This window comes from Eptesicus fuscus, chromosome 11 (assembly GCF_027574615.1).
Source record: "Eptesicus fuscus isolate TK198812 chromosome 11, DD_ASM_mEF_20220401, whole genome shotgun sequence".
In the NCBI taxonomy this organism is placed as follows: domain Eukaryota; kingdom Metazoa; phylum Chordata; class Mammalia; order Chiroptera; family Vespertilionidae; genus Eptesicus; species Eptesicus fuscus.
In genome coordinates this window covers 48,236,996-48,257,299 of record NC_072483.1, presented here as the reverse complement: position 1 = coordinate 48,257,299, position 20,304 = coordinate 48,236,996, and the positions used below count along the sequence as shown (strand labels likewise).

At 40.3% G+C, this 20,304-nt stretch overlaps 2 protein-coding genes across 7 annotated transcripts in view; one reads left to right on the top strand and one right to left on the bottom strand.

Moving 5' to 3' along the window:
• DCAF17 (DDB1 and CUL4 associated factor 17) overlaps positions 1–6,542 on the bottom strand; it is a 33,383-nt gene extending 26,841 nt beyond the window's left edge. For all 3 annotated transcript variants that reach the window (XM_008138761.3, XM_054723382.1, XM_028140989.2), the window contains exons 1-2: positions 6,082–6,542; positions 5,246–5,349 (exon numbers count right to left, since the gene is read on the bottom strand). In XM_008138761.3, coding sequence (XP_008136983.2) covers positions 5,246–5,349; positions 6,082–6,207 — 230 coding nt within the window. In that variant the 5' untranslated portion in view covers positions 6,208–6,542. The remainder of the gene's footprint in view (positions 1–5,245; positions 5,350–6,081) is intronic.
• Positions 6,543–6,787: 245 nt separating this feature from the next.
• The window catches only part of METTL8 (methyltransferase 8, methylcytidine), an 83,138-nt gene continuing 69,621 nt past the window's right edge, over positions 6,788–20,304 (top strand). For 2 of the 4 annotated variants that reach the window (XM_054723155.1, XM_054723154.1), the window contains exons 1-2: positions 6,788–6,966; positions 14,205–14,397. The gene's annotated coding sequence lies outside the window, so the exon portion shown is untranslated. The remainder of the gene's footprint in view (positions 6,967–14,204; positions 14,398–20,304) is intronic. The other 2 variants (XM_028140993.2, XM_054723156.1) reach the window with 2 other exon arrangements.

Below are 20,304 nucleotides of genomic sequence, written 5' to 3'. Positions count from 1 at the left end.
TAACAGGACAACTATTTTAAAGTCTCTGGAAATGGTCCTGGGGGCATACAGCAAATGAAGAAATATGTAGTCAAGAAAACCTACTAGAAGTCAGTAACAATAGTGAGCTTGTGGTAACTGAACTAGGATGTGCTCCCTCTCATTATTCTCAGCTCAGTAGACAAAACCTCCACTCCACACTGATACAGCCAAGAGCACTGGGCTCCCACTGCCCCAGCCCCCAGAGGGCTACCTTCCTGAGGGGCAGCATTTATTTCCTGCCCCAGCTGCTTGTTGCTGGGACTCAGTCCTGAATGAGTTAAGTCAACAGGTGGGGTTCCCTTCTGCCTAGCGCCTACTCATGGGTTAGAGGTTCTACCTTGGGCATGGCATGTCTAAGAACACTGGAGCCTAGATTTGTCTTATCCCATCTCGTAAGGCGTGGTTCCACACGGAGAAAGTAAGAAGACCTGAGGCTAATGCCTACACCAACCTCAAGTGCTCAGCGTGTAGAGTAGTCACTCAGAGAGAAGCGTTCCATTGACCCCACCCCACTCCCAGCAGCACCAGAGCCTAGACTCAAAGATTTTGCCTAGGGGAAGAAACAGTGATGAAGCAGATAGCTGCCCACCTGCAACAGTCTGGAGGAGTTCTAGCTTAAGCGCATTCTCAAAACCACTGAAGGTTGTGATGAAAGGCAAATGGGAAGAGATTGGTAGATTCACTGGCCATACAGGCTAAACTGTAAGCAGGCTAACTTACCATAGAGAACCAGAAAGATTGCTGGGAGGAGCTCTGTGAGTCAGAACAAATTTAAAACACTACCTAAAAAATCATCCTAACTTCTAGTCTGGTCCAACATGTAAAGAGCTTAGAAGTCATCCCACCTGTCCTCACCACCAGAAAATGAACAAACTGAAAATCAACGACTCTTGTATCTATCAAACAACTGAGGTTGCAGGGCAAACTGCAGCTCCCAACACTGGAGAGAGAGATGGATACCAAGAATCACATCTTACCGAGAGCAAAACCCAGGAGCAAGCTGCTGGAGTCAGTACTGGGGAGAAAAAAACAGGACACTAGAAGAAATTTTAGCCTCTGACACCTACAGCTACAGCAAACCAAAAACACAGCCTAACTCAAACCTCACTCTAAAGATCTATTTGCCACAATTCCTTTTACCTGATATATCAAATGCAACTTTCAACAAAAATTACAAGGCATACTAAAATGCAAAGTACAAAGTTTGAAGAGATCAAGTAAGTATCAGAACCAGACTCAGATATGGCAAAGATATTGATTTAGTTTGGGAACTTATTGGTAATTTAGAATTTGGAATTAGATTGGGAACTTAAAATAACTATGATTAATATGCTAATAATGGAAGAAGTGGACAACATGCAAGAACAGATGGGTAATTAAGCAGATATTAAAAAGAAAAGCCTAAGAAAAAATCAAAAGGAAATGCCAGAAATCAAAAGCAGCCTAACACAAATGAAGAATGTCTTGGGTGGCTCATCAGTAGATTAGACACAGCCAAGGAAAGAATCACTGAGCTTGAAGATATGTCAACAGAAACTTCCCAAACTAGAAAGTTAGAGAGATTGAGAGAGAGAGAGAGAGAGAGAGAGAGAGAGAGAGAGAGAGAGAGAGAGAAGAGAGAGAAGCAGAACTTCCAAAACTATAAAAAAAGAAAAATAAAACAAAACAAAAAACTCATAGCACAGAATATCCAATAACTATGGGACAACTAGAAAAAATGTAATGTAAACATAATATACATTATGCCAGAAGGAGAAGAAAGAGAAAACAAAACAGAAGAAACACTTGAAATAATAATGGCTGAGAAATTTGCAAAATTAATGTTAGATAGAGAACCACAAATTCAGGAAGCTTACAGAACAACAAGAATAATAAATACCCAAAAAATCTATACCTAGGTATATCATATACTAACTGTAGAAAATAAAAAACAGGAGAACATCTTAAAAGAAGCTGGGGGAGGGGAAGAGGGGGTGAGAGCACTTTACCTATAAGAATTACATTGGACTTCTCTTTTAGAAACCATGCAAGCAAGTAGAGAATGGAGTGAAATACTAGTACTTTAAGTGATAAAAGAAAAAAATCCACCAACCAAAAATTCTGTATCCCAAGAAATTATCCTTCAAAAATCGAGGAGAAATAAGAATTTCTCAGACAAACAAAAATTGAGGAAATGTACTGCCAGCAGACCTTTAAAGAAATTTTCAAAGAAGTTCTTCAGAGAGAAGAAAGATGATATGGGTTAGAAATTCAGACCTACATTGAGAAAGGAAAAGTGTTAGAGAAGAAAGAAATGAAGATAAAATCCTTTATTCTTCTTATTCTTAATAACAGATTAAAAACTTGTCAATAATAGATTATCACTTATGGACAAGTAAAATGGATGACAGCAATATTATAAAAGGCAGCAGGAAAAAATTAGAAATATTCTATTATAAGATATCTGCACTACCTATAAGAGGTACAGTGTTACATGAAATAAATTTAGATTAGTTGTAATGTATATTGCAAGTTATAAGGCAACCACTAAAAATGTTTAAAAAGAAGTATAATTGATATGCTGAGTGGAAGGAAAATGAATCACATACTAGTAAAATGCGCAATTAAAACCAGAGGAAACATCTTAACCTAATAAAAGAGAAACATGCAAATTAACCATCACTCCACTATGCCCACAGCCAATCAGAGTGAGTATGAAAATTAACCCAACAAAGATGGAGGTTAATTTGCATATGCAGGCACGGAGTGGGACTCCTGCTATGAGGGGAAGGGGGGCAGTGGAGGGAGCTATAGGAGCAGTGCTCCGGACAGAAGCGAGGACTTGCTGGCTCCCGGGCAGCTGGGAGTGAAGCCAGGGGAAAGAAGGCCTGTTCTTGCATGAATATCGTGTAACGGGCCTCTAGTAAAAATAATAAAAGACAAAAAAGGAATAAGGAACAAAGGCAAGGACTAGAAAATAGTTACTAATATATGGTTAAGTATTAAACCAACTGTATCTATAATTCCTGTAAATGTAAATGGTCTAAATACACCTACTGAAAGACAGAGGCTGTCAGAGTGGATTAAAAATAACAAGACCTAAATATATGTTGGCTACAAAAAAAACCTACTTTGAATGTAAAGACACAGATAAAGTAAAAGTAAAGGGACAGGGAAAGATACATCATGTTGTGTAGCTATATTAATTTCAGACAAGGCAAACTTCAACAAGGAAAATTATTAGGGATAAAGACTGGCATTATATAATGGTAAAGCAGTTACTTTTCCAAGACATAAAAATCCTTAATATGTATCATCTAATAACAGAGTATCAAAATATGAGAGACAAAAACTGATAGGACAAAAGGAGAAACAGACAAATCCACTATTATAGTTGGACATTTCAATACAACCTCTGTCAGTAACTAACAAATCCAGCAAGCAGAAAGTCAGTAATAATATACTTGAACTGAACAGTACCATCAATCAACTGTATCTAATTGACATGTACAGAATACTTTATCTAACAACAGCAGAATACACATTCTTCTCAAGCTCACATGAAAAAAATTCACCAAGATAGACACAATCTGGGCCATAAAATACATCTTCACAAATTTAAAAGACTAGAAAATGATACAAAGTTTGCTCTCAGACCACAGTGGAATTAATTTAAAATCAGTAACAGAAAGATAGCTGGAAAATCCCCAAATATTTGAACATTAAATACACGATTAATTAAAATGAGTAAAAGAAGAAATCTCAAGAGAAATTTTAAAATATTTTGAACAAAATTAAAACAAATACACAGAATATTGGCATTTGTGGATACACCAAAAATAATGCCTAGAGGGAAATATATAGCATTATGTGTGCAGGGAGGGGGCAAAAGTAGGTTTACAGTTGCTTGTATGGAAAATAATACAATAATTAATAAATAATAAAAATAAACACTGTTTCTCATACTCACAACTGTAAATGTACTGTTGCCCACCCCTGTATATATGAGAAAAGGAGAGGAGCTTCTGGGCTGGTGAACATGTGGAGATTCAGGGAGCACGGAAGCTCCATGCCCCTTCCCACATACCTTGTCCTAGGCATCTCTTCCATCTGGCTGTTCCTTTTATAATAAACTGGTAATCTACTAAGAAGCCAGTCACAAAAGAACACATGTGATTCAATGTATATGAAATAGGTGAATCTATAAAAACAGGAAGTAGACTAGCAGTTACTTAGAGCTGAGGGTGATGGAGGAATTGGAGTGATCGCTACAAAGTATACAGTTTCTTTTTGAGGTAATGAGAATGTTCTAAAATTAACTGTAGTGAGGGTTGCCTATATGAACCACCAATGGTTCATCACATTCATATTCATTAAGTACGAATTTCAGTGAACCAAAAATCATTGAACTGCATATTTTAACTGGGTAAATTGTATGGTATGTGAATTATATTTTAATAAAGCAATTTAAAAAAGAAAATGCCCATATATTTTAGAGAAGCAAACTTAATATAGCACGATGTTTAGAATATGCTTTACAATTCTTAGCAAAGAGATAAAGGGACAGGATGGGGTAGATAAAGCAAATGTGGCAAAATTGTTAGTAGCTTTTGAATCTAGGTAATGAGTACTATACTATTCTCTACTTGAGCAAATTTGAAAATTTCCTCTAAAACAAAAAGGCAAGTACTTCCACAACAAAACAAAGACAATCTCCTCTAAAGCAACATCTAATTATTAGGTACTTGGCTCTCTTGACTCTGATATCTTTTTAAAAATATATATATTTTATTGATTTTTTACAGAGAGGCAGGGAGAGGGAGAGAGCGTTAGAAACATCGATGAGAGAGAAACATCGATCAGCTGCCTCGTGCACACCCCCTACTGGGGATGTGCCCGCAACCAAGGTACATGCCCTTAACCAGAATCGAACCTGGGACCCTTGAGTCCGCAGGCCGATGCTCTCTCCACTGAGCCAAACCAGTTAGGGCAACTCTGATATCTCTTAAGCAGAATAAAATATTACACAGTACTCAGAGAGCAATTTATCATTTTGCCTGCACTACAAAGTAATTTCACTTTAAATGGTAATTACAAAGATGAAACCTGAAACTTCAGATGTGTTTTGGACACATTTTTCCGTTCTCCTATTTCAGTATGTCCTAATGCAGGCATGTGGTTCTATAAAATTGTTAAGATCAACAGTGAGGTGGATTACAGCAAAAAATTTCCCCCCAAAAGATACCTGCTGACACAGCACCGATAATTATCAAAATAAATTCTTCCTCTTTCATAGGCTATAGGTGACTTGGAATGAGTAGTCCAAACATTCTTAAATTTAGTACTTTCCTGAAAGACACAAAGAATTTTGGTTTAGGAATTCTATAATAAAAGCGTAATATGCTAACTAGACTGGACAGCCAAACGACCTTCTGGATGTCATTCCAGAAGTCCTTCCCAGCAGCGGGGGCTCTGGCAGAGGTGGTTAGGGACCATCAGGCAGGCAGGCAGGCCAGCAGTTAGGAGACAGCGGTCCTGGATTATGAGAGGGATGTCTGACTGCCGGTATAGGCCCGATCCAGGCAGTTGGACATCCCTGAGGGGCCCGGGATTGCCGGGATTGCAAGGGTGAAGGCCAGGCTGAGGGACCGTCCCTCGTGTTCACGTATTTCGTGCACCTGGCTTCTAGTAATTCATAAGCCTCTACTGTGCACCAATTTTCTGATGGATAGTTAAATTTAGGGTTTTCAAACAAGTTTCAAGTATGTAATTTAAACACATTATGTTCAATTCTTCGTCACTCTGCCTCACTCTCACGTTTTGGTTTTAGTGGCGTGACCAACTTTTCAAAAGATTGTTTGCAAGGAAGATATAAGCAGCTTAAAAAATTAAAAGCATCTGGAGGTCCTATTAATACCTATTTACTAATCCTCCAGGTTCAGGGCATCCATGCCCCTCTCCATCACAAATAACCTTCTTAAAAGGGGGCTCTACCGCGTAAAGTCAGCACCCCAGAAGGCTTGAGCACCAGGCACCAGGCGCCCGCAGCCCTTGGTCCCGCCCCCGCCCGCAGGCGGTCACCTGGCACACCAGCGCCCGCAGGATGCCCAGGTTCGTCCTCTGCACCGCGCCCGCGTCGCCGGAGAAGAAGCCCAGCGCCCGGCGGCTCAGCCGGCGGCACACGTTAGGCTTCCGGGTCGGGCCCATAGGGGCCGGGCCTCCGCGGGGCCCGAGAGGGGCGCGATCCAGACCTCCGCGCGGAGCAACGGCCGCTCCGTCGGAACCTCGAGGCCCCAACTCCCTGCGGGGACCAGGAAAAACTAACAGGGGGCCGGGCAGCGGGGTGCACGGCAGTGCGGCACGGGAGACACAGATGGCACCGCCTGGTCACCAAGATGAGGGGAGGAAAAGACGCCCCCCTTTACGGGCTGCCCCCCAAACGCCGTCTGGTGCTTGCCCCGGCTGTGGCCTGCGTCGTCCCCGTAACACGCAGCCTGCAGGAGCCGGTCCCTCCTCGGGAAATGTAGTTCCCGGTGCCTCCCAGGGAGCCGGGCTTGCTCCCAGAACTACAGTTCCCATCAGGCGCAGGGGCGGAGCACCCGCTCCGGCCCCGGTCCCGCGCCCCGCCCCGCGCCCCGCCCCACGCCCCGCCCCACGCCCCGCCCCACGCCCCGCCCCACGCCCCGCCCCACGCCCCGCCCCACGCCCCGCCCCGCCCGCCCCGCGCCCCGCCCCCTCTGATTGGGCGGAGCCTGCACCGTCCTGGCGGCGCGCCCTTCCGGTGCACGCGGCGCGGCAGAGGACCCCGGGAGCGCGGTGCTGCAGCCTCCGCGTGCCCCGCTCTCAGGGACCCGTCCCTACCGCCCGGGCACCCCCACGCCTCTCGGCCCCTGACTTGCGCTGTGGGAAGCGCCGAGAGAGGCGCGGAGTCGAGCGCGACCCCCAAAGCAGCGTCCAGTGCTAAAGGTACGCCCCGCGGCTTTCCCTTCAGTACCACGTGGGGTGATGTGGACGAGGTTAACGGCTAAACTTCTTGGGTCTGTGTGTGTATGGTGAGTTCGTGGAGGAAGATGCTAGGCTTTCCCACTAAACTAGGGTTGAATTACTCTTTCCCGAGGCCCGCCCCTCTGCGGTGTGCGAGGACACAGGCTGGTTTTGCGATAATTGCTGCAATTTTCCTTCCTCCAGCCTCCCTTTTCCCCAGAATGGGAATGAAATGTGAAATGCTTACATTCTGATTGGGCTGCCTAAGATATTCCACGTGGATTCCTCTAAATAAAACTAAGTGAAAATAGCTAGCCCTGCCCGCAGAGTCAAAGTCCCCACTGCACTAAATTTCCCCTAATCATGCCCCCGGGTGGGAGTCCCCTTGCCGCGTCCCTGGAGAGTGCGCTTTGCCTCTCCCACGTGGGCTTGGCACGCCGCCTCTTGTTCGGTACACACGCGAGGGAGAGATGGCATCTGACGGACAGCAAAATGTACAAAACTTAAGTGGATGTGTGGGTCACAAAGTGTTGAGTCAAAATTTCAACCAGATCTCTCTTTTACCCTGCTGCATTTCCTCTAGGCTAGGGGCTGGGCGTTTGCTGGTTTTTCATAACTTATTTACAGCATACTGTGGAGCGCTCTGTGTATTTTTAGACAGCACTATAGTAGTTAATTTGGTAATTTCACGAATGCAGCTGTCACTGAGAACACTGGGACTCAGAAAAGATAACGGAATTTTTGGCTGAAGTAAAATTCAAGTAATTGCGGAACTGAATGCATCATCTCTTTTCTCTCTCCTTCCCCTTCGGCCACTTTTTTTGTCTTCCTGTGGTATTTACCTCACCACCAAGAGACAGACAAGCCAGAGGCGTTCTTTTTCTTCACCCACAACCAAGTCCTTTTGATTCTAACTCTTGAGCACCTCCTCATCGTATCCCCTGAGTAATGTAGGGTCTCTCTCCATTTTATCATATTAAAATTAACAGCTTCCTTTCTACCTTAAATACTTTCCAGTCACCCCTCTACACTGCTGCCAGAGTGAGTTTTCTAAAAGCACAAATCCGCCATTTCTCTATATCTCTGAGTGGCTCCCAATCACCCAGAGCAGAATTTCTCAAACACAAGTAGATACTTAGGATTCTCTTGTTAAATTAAAATATTTTCAGGATGTTAAATATATGCAAACATAAAACTATATAAATTTCTTATGTTGTATCTTTTATGCAACTATAACTTATAAATGGTTTAAGCTAAATTAAGCAAAACTATAAAACAAATTCAAATGAATACTTATACATTGTTACCAATGAGACTTTTTGCCAGGCCAGTCATTGTTTCCCTTTCACATCAATGTGTCTCCCTCTCCTTTACTCTCTCTAAAATCAATGAAGACTTATTAAAAATAAAATGAAATGCAGAAAGATTTAGGATTAAAGGGTTCATAGTAATGTTTTTAAAAAGTATTTTAGTTATTCAACGACTATGTATGGATAACTGCATAATATGTAAATAATTATAAATGAATACTCATATATCTATCATCAACTTAAAAAAACACACAAAGTAACCTAGAACATTAGTTAAAAATTTGCATGTCCTCTGCCCTTCCTAGTTCCTAGCTCCCTCTTTCCTCTTTTATAAAATGTTAAGTTTTCAGTGTTTTTGAACATTAAATAAATCGAATCCTACTGTATATATGTACTCTTCTATAAATTGCCTAGTTTTTCCAACATTACATTTGACAAGGTACCTGAATTCATTTCATTTATTTTTACCACTGTATAATGTTTTATTGTATGAATTTGCCACAGTTACCCATTTGCTACTGGCCGGACTTCAGTGTCTTTCAGGTTTTTTTTATTCCTAGAAAAGTGCTGCTATAGGCATGCTTAAACCTGCCTCCTGTTACACTTGTTAAAGTATATGTTTGTTTTCTCTTGCTGTGTAACAAATTACCAAAAACGAAGCAGGTTAAACCAATACCATTTATTATCCCTAATTTTTTTTCTACATGAAAAACCACTTGTCCCAGCACCACTATTGCAGAGTCTGTCATTTCTCCACAGATCTGTGATGTTAACTCTTGTTTTATATCAAGTTTACATTCATGGTCAGGTCTGTTTCTAGGCTCTGTTTTCTCTTCCCTAGCCTAATACCTGACCAATTTATTTATTTATTTTTCTTCTTTTTATTAAGGTATTATATGTGTACATATTTTACCATTGCCCTCCCCCACCCCACTCCCATACCTGCCCTCACCCCCCAGTGTTTTGCGTCCATTGAATACCTGACCAATTTAATAGTAAGGGTTGAGAGCTGGTAAGGCAAGTCCTGTACTTATTTCTTTTTTATTTCTTTTCTTCAGGAGTATCTTTTTGTTTTTGCAGTTTGCACTTTCATATATATATATTTTTTAATTTCAGAAAGGAAGGGAGAGATAGAAAAACATTAATGATGGGAGAGAATCATTGATCGGCTGCCTTCTGCCCACTCCCCACTGGGATCGAGCCCACAACCAGGGCATTGCCCTAATGTGGAATCATACTTTTACCTTCTGATGCTCAACCACTGAGCTACACCGGCCAGGCTCATATATCTTTTTGAACCTGTGTAAGTACCACAAAAAAACCTACTGGAATTTTGATTGGTATAGCATTAAATCTGTATATCAATTTGAAGAAAACTGACATCTTTTCATATCTAATTATCCTGTCTCTGAAGACAATATGTCTCTCCATTTATTTAAATCTTTAGTGTCTTTCAATGAAGTTTAATGATTTTTCTTAAAGGAGTTCATATTTTGCAACTTCCTCAGTACATTGTTATATTTTTGGCCAACGTTATAAATGGTATATTTTTAAATTAGATTTTCTAACTATATTTTTTTGCTAGTATATAAAAAAAGTAGGTGTTTTTAGTTTTGTTTTTTTTGTATATCGATCTTCTATTTAGCAACCTTGCTAAATTTTATTTTTAATAGTAATAATTGTCATTTGTAGTGTTTGGGGGATTTTTCTATGTAGGTAATCATGTCCTTAGAAAACTGTGACTGTTTTGTTATTTCTTTCTCAGTTCTTACCTTTTATTCCTCTCTTTCTTCCATTGCTGGCCAAGACCTCTCGTGCAGTTGAATAGAACCAGTGATAGTGAACATCCTTGTCTTATACACTTTATAAACTTCTAATAGTTCACCATTAAGGATGACATTGTCAGTTTTTGGTAGCCACTCTTTATCAGGTTAATGAAATTCTCTTCCATCCCATATTTGCTAAAAGTCTTATTAGATTTTTAATTGTGAATGAGTGTTGAATTTAATCAGCTACTTTCTCTATTTGCTGAGGTGATCCTATAATTATTTTTCTTTAATCTGATAATTTGGTGAATTTCTGATAATTTTCTAGTGCTAAACCAAACGCGTTAATTTAGAGAAGTTGTGATGTGTTTATTTTTCATACATTGTGGGATTTGGGCAGCTGCTGGCTTCGTTTCTCACTCAGCTTTCTGGACGATTGCTAGCTTTTGGTCTCCAAAGATTTCTTGTTCCTTCTTGCTGACTCAGTGATGCAGTTGGCAAGATATGTTTTTAAATATATTTAACCAGCCTCATGTATTTCATAATAGAAAGGTTTTTGGAGTATGAGGTTCCCCAAATGATCAGAACTAGAATTCCACTTTCTTATTTTTTAGTGTAAAAGTTTCCATCCATCATTTCTTTCCACCCATCATTTCTTTATTTTATTTATTTACTATTATTTTTTTATTGTCTAAAGTTTTACATATGTCTCCTTTTTTCCCGATTGACACCCCCCCCCCCCCCCCCAGCCATTCTCACCCTGGGCAAGCCCCCACCGCCCCAGTGTCTGTGTCCATTGGTTTTGCTAACATGCATGCATTCAAGTCCTTTGGTTGCTCTCTAACCGCCCCCCCACCTCCCCTGCCATTTGTCTCTGCCATTCATCATTTCTTTCTTCTCTTCTTGTCTCTATGCACAGCCATTTCCCTCCCTTCTGAAAACAAGAACACAGTGCTGTGTAGTAGAAAGAGCGTCACACCAAGGGTTGCCAGGCACAAGTATACTGCCAGCACCACCACCACCACTTAGTGAGATCTTGACCAAATCACTTATTCTGAGTTTCATGTAATCATCGGCTAAAGTGGGGACACTCAGGATTGAAGTGAGAATCACATGAGCTTATAAATGTGAACACGTTGTTGTGAGGGGAAAGGATGAGAAGCAATGATATCAAGTACATTGTCTGTGAGGAAAAAGTAACAGAAACAGGGAGTTTGGGGAGGGGAGAAGGTTGATTAGTAGAATGGAGGATTTTATTTTATTTTTTAAATCCTCAGAGATTTTTAGCACAAAGAATAAACAATGTATGCAGAATTTAAGAAGGTAATTAAGGGGTGGTGGGGATTCTAGGATTGAATGCAGGCTGTAACAAAAGAATCTAACTGTATTACAAATGTACGAGGTAACTAACCTCCCTGAAGAGGCCAGGGAAAAGGTAGTGACGGAAATAACTTTGAAAATGAAACTGTAAGTCGAAAGACAATAGGAACTATGCATGTGCACTATACTCTTAAGTGAATGTTTCTCACAGAGGTATGGGCTAACAATTCTCAAACCACTATTCCTGTGTTCTGGAATTGAATAATGAATAACTGGTTAATGGATGTTGGTAATCAGGTTCCTTACTGTTGGAGTGAGAGGTTATAGACAAGAAGGAGGTGAAGGCTAGAATGACCCATCCACATGGTAATGGATTAGAATTGCAGACCTTAGTATGGACTCCAGTTTAGCTTACTTTAGGTGCAGATGGATACATGGAGAAACACTGATAGTAAAAATGTGTATATATTGATTTAGTATGCACATATAGTTCTTGGCTTTGTCAGTTGAGAGGACCGAGAAGCAACATGGTAGCAAGGAGCATACCCACTACCCAGACCATTCTTCAAAAAAAGGAGCAAGTTCTTCCCAGCTGGGTATGGCTCAGTAGTTGCGTGTCCACCTGTGAACCAGGAGGTCACGGTTCAATTTCCAGTCAGGGCACATGCACGGGTTGTGGGCTCAGTCCCCAGTGGGGGGTGTGCAGGGGGCAGCCAATAAATGATTCTAAGTGATATAGAAGCCAGAAAGCCTGATAGGACCTACTTATTATAGTCATAGATCTCTCTCTCTCTCTCTCTCTCTCTCTCTGTCTCTCTCTTCTCTCTTCTCTCTCTCTCAGACTCTGACTCTGGCAGGAGGAAGATTTTCATATACATTTTACTAATTTTCTTTTATCTCTGACACTTCTATTATAGAGAAAGGGCAAATAGCAATATTAAAATATTTCCTCTTAATTAATTCCCTTTTAATGTGCACAAATTTCGTGCACCGGGCCACTAGTATTATAGAAACATGTTTTAGGCCTTCTGCTTCTCTACCTAAAATACATACCACTCTTTTTTTTTTTTAAATATACTTTATTGATTCTTTACAGAGAGGAAGGGAGAGGGATAGAGAGCTAGAAACATCGATGAGAGAGAAACATCGACCAGCTGCCTCCTGCACACCCCCTACTGGGGATGTGCCCGCAACCAATGTACATGCCCTTGACCGGAATCGAACCTGGGACCTTCCAGTCCGAAGACCAACGCTCTATCCACTGAGCCAAACCGGTTTCAGCACATACCACTCTTTAGAAAATTCCTGATGGATCAGCAGCACAGGTAGAAGAGTGTCCTGAGTAGGATGTAGAGCTTGGAGTGAGGAGGCCTGCTTGAATTGTGGCTCTGGTATGTTTGTGATCAAGGCAACTCATGAAACCTCTTTTGAGCCTCATCTCCCACATCTGTAAAATGGTGATAATAGAAAATGCTTGTTTGTCTTCCTTTTTCAATTATAGGATTGTTGTAAGGATTAGGTGTGAAAATGAGAGCTTTCTGTAAGTTGTAAAACCTATACAAATATTGTTATAATAATTCTCAGGCTTTCAACCAGAATAAAGCTCTAATGGGTCTTAATAGTCATATTAAGTGTTGCAGTCATCTGCATACCTTTATTTATTTATTATGTAATAAGGTGGAATCATTTGAATTTAAAATGCTTTTGATGGTGGGGGTTGCGGGGGCAATGGGAAAAAATGGACATCTGTAATACTTTCAACAGTAAAGATAAATTTAAAAAATAAAATAAATGCTGTTGATGGTATATTTTCTTATGGGACTTTAGTTTTTATTATGTTTTTCTTTGGTGTAACAAATGAAGGCATGGTTTTGATCTGGGATTGTCTCTTGGGGTTGGGGGCACAGTTTGAGAAAATGGTTTCCAAACTCCTCACTGAAACCTGGTAGAGAACACAAAAGTGTGTCCCTGTGATTTGGGAAGTTGTCTCCTTCAGAAACAGATCCTCCTGTTCTGGTGTAGAGCTGACCAGCAGAGGGTGCAAAAGCTTTCCCAGGAGTTGGGCTGGGCAGACCAGACTGGTGCCATCTGTGTTTGCTGCTTGACGATTAACAAGTGCTATAAATGAAAAGGTTCTGGCACATCAGAAACAGTTACCAAACGAAGAGGGAGAGCAGCCATAATGTCACACAGCACTGTAGCAAGTAGCAAGTTCCATCCATAGTTGGTGAACAGGAAGTTTCTGGGTAACTGGAATTTGACATTATGGTATGAATTACTTGTCTGTTTTCCACCTCCTCCGGCTACTCTTTGCCTTTTCTAATAATTTCTTTCTCTTTCAGGGCTCTTTGCCCTACCTGCTCAGCATCTGCAATTTTCTGCCTTAACCTGGTCTGACAAATTGGGGTCTTTTAAAAGTAGCCTTTCTCTGGACTTCTTTGGCCATAGTGTGTTTGGATCTTGAATCCAGCCACCCACAGCACCCTGTCTGGGTCCCATTAACCGGGCTCTAATAGATTCCATGCCGTCTTCCCTCCATGTAAATGGGTGACCAGAAAATTTTGAAAACCTTTCTAGTGTTACTGTTAATACTGCCTATACCATCTTTTTTTTTTTCTTCCTTCCCAAGCATGGATTCTCTACCCATGAACATTATATAGAATTGTATACTTAATGATTTTAAAAATATTTTTATGTTTTCTGATTATAAAAGTAGTTTGAGTTTACTTAGAAAGAGAAAAGTATATTCAAAATTTATTAAAAAGAAAATGTAAGGTTCTCCTTGAGCCTTTCAATGACAGATAACTATTACAAATTCTTCTAGACCGAGGAGGAAACCAAGATGGTGGCATAGGTAAACACCTAAACTGCTGCCTCACACAACAATTTCAAAACTACAACTAAAAGACAAAACATCTATCACCCAGAACCATGGGAAAGCTGGCTGAGTGGAAGTTCTACAACTAGAAGGAAAGAGAAAAGAGCATTGAGACGTGCAAAAGTGCTGAAAAGCTGAGGTACGGAGGCGCGCGAATTGGGCTGGCGGCGGGCTTCTGGGTGCACTGTTTCTTTCAACCCGAAGGGAGACAAGCTCCCGATTACTCTGAACTCCAGTTTCTGGGGAGACGCCGGGTACCCAAACTCCTACGGGGAGAAGCTGGACTGTGCCATTGGGTCAGAAAGTGAGGGTGGCTTGCTTGCAGAGCTGCACGCAGGAATCATTGTTCAGCATTGCGCTGGGGCGTGAGACGTGGGGACGCAGAAATTCGGAGACACAGAGACGGCTGACTGGCAGCCATCGCTGTTTGCCACGCCCTAGCCTAGTGACTCCCTGAGACCCCGCCCCGCACAATCTACAAACCCACCCAAGCAGCTTTTGCATATAAATGGCCTGCCTTATCACAGCTTAACCTAACAAACTGCAGCTCTGGTCAGACAGCTCCAAAGCCTCCAAACCCCAAGCAAAGAGGAGAAAACTGTAGTTCTCACTGTAGCTCCTGCTGGGTGGCCTCAGACAGTAGCTGACCTGCACCCCATTGGAGATTCAGAAGCTAGTGTATCTAGTGGTCAATGTGAGACGACACCGGATTTCAACTCCTCACACCCATAAGTGACACATTCAAGAGGCAGATTGAGTGAGCACCAAAGCCCCACTGAAACAAGTCCTACACCATAAGCGTGTCTCCAGCACAGCAGTTCTTCCATTATAGACACAGTGGGTCCTCACAGCCAATTGGCCTGGAGGTCAATTTCTCCCAGTGTACCAACAGCAATCAAGGCTTAACTTAGTGATGGGCAACCTTTTGACCTTGGTGTGTCAAACTTCGCCAAAAAACTGAGCATAACTCGGGTAGTGTGTCACTTTGAGGAAAAAACTAACTCCAAGACCCTAGTCGCAAATGTTTCATCCTCAGGAGCAGCAAATGTTTCATCCTCGGCATGCGGCCGCGTGTCATCAGAAATGGCTACGCGTGTCAGTGCTGACACGTGTGTCATAGGTTCGCCATCACTGGCTTAACTACACTAAGACTTTGCACTCAGCCCACAAAGGGGTGTACCAAGAGCGTCCACCTCAGGTGATTGGGGAGGCTGAGCCACTGGCCCCTATAGGTCACCTACCACACAAAGCCAATCCATCAACACAGGGAAGCAGCCAAAATACGGAGACAAACATGTCACGAATGAAAGAAATGGAGGAAAGCAAACTACTGGATGACATTGAGTTCAAAACCACATTTATAAGGTTACTCAAGAATCTTCTAAAAACTGCTGAGAAACTTGATGAGACCTCCAAGGAGCTTAGAGAGACCTTCAAGGACCTTAATGAGAATGCCAAGAAATGGAAAAGGACCAGTCAGAGATTAAGCATACACTGTCTGAAATAAAGAATATACAGAAATTCAACTGTAGATCAAAGGACCCCAAGAATCAAACCAAAGATCTGAAATATGAGGAAACAAAAAAGACCCAACCAGAAAAACAAAAAGAAAAAATAATCCAAAAATATGAAGATAGTGTAAGGAGCCTCTGGGACAACTTTAAGCGTACCAACATCCGAATTATCGGGGTGCCAGAAGAAGAGAGAGAGCAAAATATTGAAAACCTATTAGAAGAAATAATGACAGAAAACTTTCCCTACCTGGTGAAAGAAATAGACTTACAAGTCCAGGAAGTGCAGAGAACCCCAAACAAGTGGAATCCAAAGAGGACCTCACCAAGACACATCATAATTAAAATGCCAAGGGCAAAAGACAAAGAGAGAGTCTTGAAAGCAGCAAGAGAAAAACAGTTAATTACCTACAAGGGAATACCCATATGACTGTCAGGTGATTTCTCAACAGAAACTATACAGGCCAGAAGGGAGTGGCAAGAAATATTCAAAGTGATAAACAGCAAGAACCTACAACCAAGATTACTCTACCCAGCAAAGCTATCATTCATAATTGAAGGTCAGATAAAGAGCTTCACAGACAAGAAAAAGCTAAAGGAGTTCATCACCACCAAACCAGTATTTATGAAATGCTGAAGGGTATTCTTTAAGAAGAGGAAGAAGAAGAAAAAGGTAAAGATAAAAATTATGAACAACAAAATGACAACAAATACATACCTACCAACAAGTGAATCTAAAAATCAAGTGAATAAAAAATCTGACGAACAGAATGGACTGATGAATATAATAGAATCAGGGACAAAGAAAGGGAGTGGGACTGACAGTTCTCAGGGGGAAGGGGGGGTGAGGGGTGTGGGAAGAGATTGGACAAAAATCTTACACCTATGGATGAAGACAGTGGCGGGGGGTATGGGCATGGGGTGGGGTGGGGAATCAGGTGTAGGGGACCTATGGGGGGAAAAAAAGAGGAACACCTATAATAATCTGAACAATAAAGATTTATTAAAAAAAATTCTAGACCTTTTCTGTGCATATATATACTTGTTGGCATATATGTGTGTGTGTGTGTTTTAAGTTAGTTTCTGTTTTATTTTTCTTTATTTTTTCTTTATGCTAATTTTTTTAAGTAAGATCATACTAAAGGTACTCTCTTATACCTGACTTTTTTCCTTAGCCAATAAATAATGGACTTCTTTACATATCAATAAATTTAGATTTGAGCAACATTTTAAGTGGCTACATAACCTTCTTTATATGGATGTACAATAATTTAGTACTATAAAGATGAGTATTTAGATGTTTGGAGTTTTTCAGTATAATGTACAAACAATGCTGTGACAAATCCTTAGGATCCTTGCGATTATATTCTTAGGATATATTTCTATAAATGGAATTTTCCATAAAGCTCTTTCTTTTAAAATTTCCATATGTATTTCCACTGTTCCCTCAGGAAAGGTCTTTCAGCCCAGTCTTTCTGACAGTGTGTGAGGATGCTTGCTCCTGCACACAATGACCAACATTTCACCTTCGCCATAATGGTAGTAAGCCATTGCACCGTTCTTTAAAAGAGTGGACTTTCCAATCTCCATGTCACCCCAGAAAATTAATCCAAGGCAGTGGTTCTCAAGCTTTTTGTTCTCAGGACCCCTATACACTCGAATAAATTATAGAGGTTCCCCGGAGTTTCATTTAGGTAGATCATAGTTACCCATATTTACTGTATTAAAAATTAAACTGAAGAAAAAACGTTAACATTTATTATTGTTTAAAAATAACAATAATACACCATGGCATATTAGCATCAATAAAATTTTTATTTTAAATTTTTTCCAAAAAAAATTAGAAGAGTGGCATAGTTTTACATTTTTGCAAATATCTTTAATGTCTGGCCTAAGAGAAGATGATTGGATTTTATATTTGCTTCTGCTAAGTCTGTTACGATATGTTCTGGTTGATGTATTTGAAGAAAATGTAATCTCACACAGATGTATAAGAAGTATAAAGTGAGTAATTTAATAGTCTCTTCAGAAGAGTGTGAATATTCTCCTTTGACACTACACCGAATTCCAATATGTGATAGTTTCTTAAAGGTTAACTGCAATATAATATTTAAACCCATTGGTCTGTTACATTTAAATTCATTGGTCTGTCTTGTACTTTGAATGGATCTTTTACCCATGCATGATTTTGTGATACCATATGTCGGTCACCTGGAAACTGTTGGTTCACTGAGTTATACAAGTCTTCCTAATGTTGACACATTTCATTATACTATATAAAATATACCTTGCCCTGGCCGGTGTGGCTTAGTTGGTTGGGCATCGAACTGTGCACCGAAAAGTTACGGGTTTGATTCCCAGTCAGGGTACGTGCCCAGGTTGCGGGCTCTATCCCTGGCAGCAGGCAGAGCATCATAGTATATTGTAATGTCTGGAAGAGCGAGCACTCCCCCACCTCCTTAACCCTTTCTTGACACAACCAGCATCACACATTTCCTCTCCAGTATTTTGCTGGCGCTTCCTGCATGTTTATTCTTCCAGGTGAACTTTTAAATTATTTGTTCAAGTTCTCCAATATCATTTTTTGAATTTTGATTGGAACAAGTTTAATTTTATAGATAATTTTGGCAAGAATTTACATTTCTACAAATATTGAATCTTCAACTTCGGAAACCCATGTACTGTCTTCCTCCTATTTATTAAAATTATCTTCTATGCGCTTCTGTAGCATTGTATAGGTTTCTTTATATCAATCCTGTACATTAACGCCAATTTAATGCTAGGTATTTCACATTTCTTGTTGCAATCATAAGAGGGATCTTCCCCTTGTATATTTCCTATTTTTGCTATCCATATAGTTAAGAAAAATTTAAATTAAAAACAAACATCTAGCTCATATTTCCAGATAGTTTTGGCTTCTTAAAAAAGAATAAGCAAAAAGGATACTATCATTTGTGGTAGTACAGTTTGTACTGTGTGAACTTGATTTATGAGGTTTGGCTGTTTAAGACTGTTTAAGGAAACAGAACATACCAGAAGCTATATCTCAATGGATATGATATTTCCAAGCTGGTTATGCTGGGAATCTATACATTTATGGCAACAAGAACAACTAGTCTAAAGACAACAAAGGGTATATATCTTAAAGCAAAGAATTTGCCACCACTGAGGATATTTAAAAGAATCAGTAAGCTTGCCATTAGGCCATTATCTGAAAATGGAATTTCAAGGATGTTTTACTATTATTAGAGTAAATAGTAATCTCTTAAGGTGACTTATTTGAAGGCACTACACTTATTTTGATGTACAGGTCTAGTTTTTAGTTAAACAGCATTATTTTATAGTTATTTCTATATTATCAGGTGGCAAAGAGATGGCTGATAGGTATTATGGGTTTTTTGTTGTTGTTTTAAAAGAATCATTTAATCAGATTGTTTTTGTATTAAATAAGATTCAGGTTGCCCCAGGCAGTGCTTCAGCTATTTGGGGAAATGGAATTTGCCAGTTTTCCAAGGCCATTTAAAATAAACAAATTTCTTTCCATTCGCATTATGGATAAAAAAAAATGTGTGGACTAGCCTGGTATATTAATCACCATTTGAAATGTTCCTCTAAAAATGTGGTTCTGAGCTCTTAACAACTGACTTACAAATGATCTTAGAAATAAGAGTTTTATAGGTTGAAGATTACTAAGGTTTCTCTACATGATATGGTCCTTGGAGGTTAAGAATATAACTAATATTCTCAATTATTCTTAAGGAATAATGGACTGATGAATATAATAGAGTTATATAATAATGGACTGATGAATATAATAGAATTATATAATAGAATAGAATATAATAAGAATGCTGCAGCATTATTATTCATGGGCTTTTAAAGAAATCATTCTTAATGTTTACGTAAGAAAAAACCTACAGAGAATTTTTGTAAGTTTATTTGAACCAAAACTGATGACAGTTGCTTGTGGGAAGCAAGCTCTCAAATGCTTCAGAGATGAAAAGTTTTTCGGTTTCTTTTATGCATTTGAAATTAAGGAGAGAACATAAGGAAGATTACATGAAGGTGGGAGAAAGCACGGCATGAATTGGCTGATAGGATAGTTAACAAAATTATATGCTCTCTTGAAGTGGGCTTGGGGCATGACCATCCACCGTGACCTGTCCAGTTAGGAATTTATGATCAGATCACCCCGTGAGGTTACTTTCCACAGAGCTCCTTTTTATCAACATTAAATGTATTAGTTTTTTTTGTTTATATAATTTCTCAGAATAATGTTTATTATGTGTTGGGTAAAGAATACTTGTGTTCTTTTTTCCTTCGGGTGAGGAGCAGGCTCTAGATCAGACTCCTATGGGTGATCTTTCAGGCCTGACCACAGACAATTACAAGGCTTGTCCTGGAAGGCCTCTGGGGAGAAGCTGCCCTCCCCACGAGGCCCCCCTGGGCAGCCATGTTCATTTGTGTATCTGCATTCTGATAGTTAAATTCGTGCATCAGGACCCACAAAATGGTGGTTTCTGCAGCCTGCACTT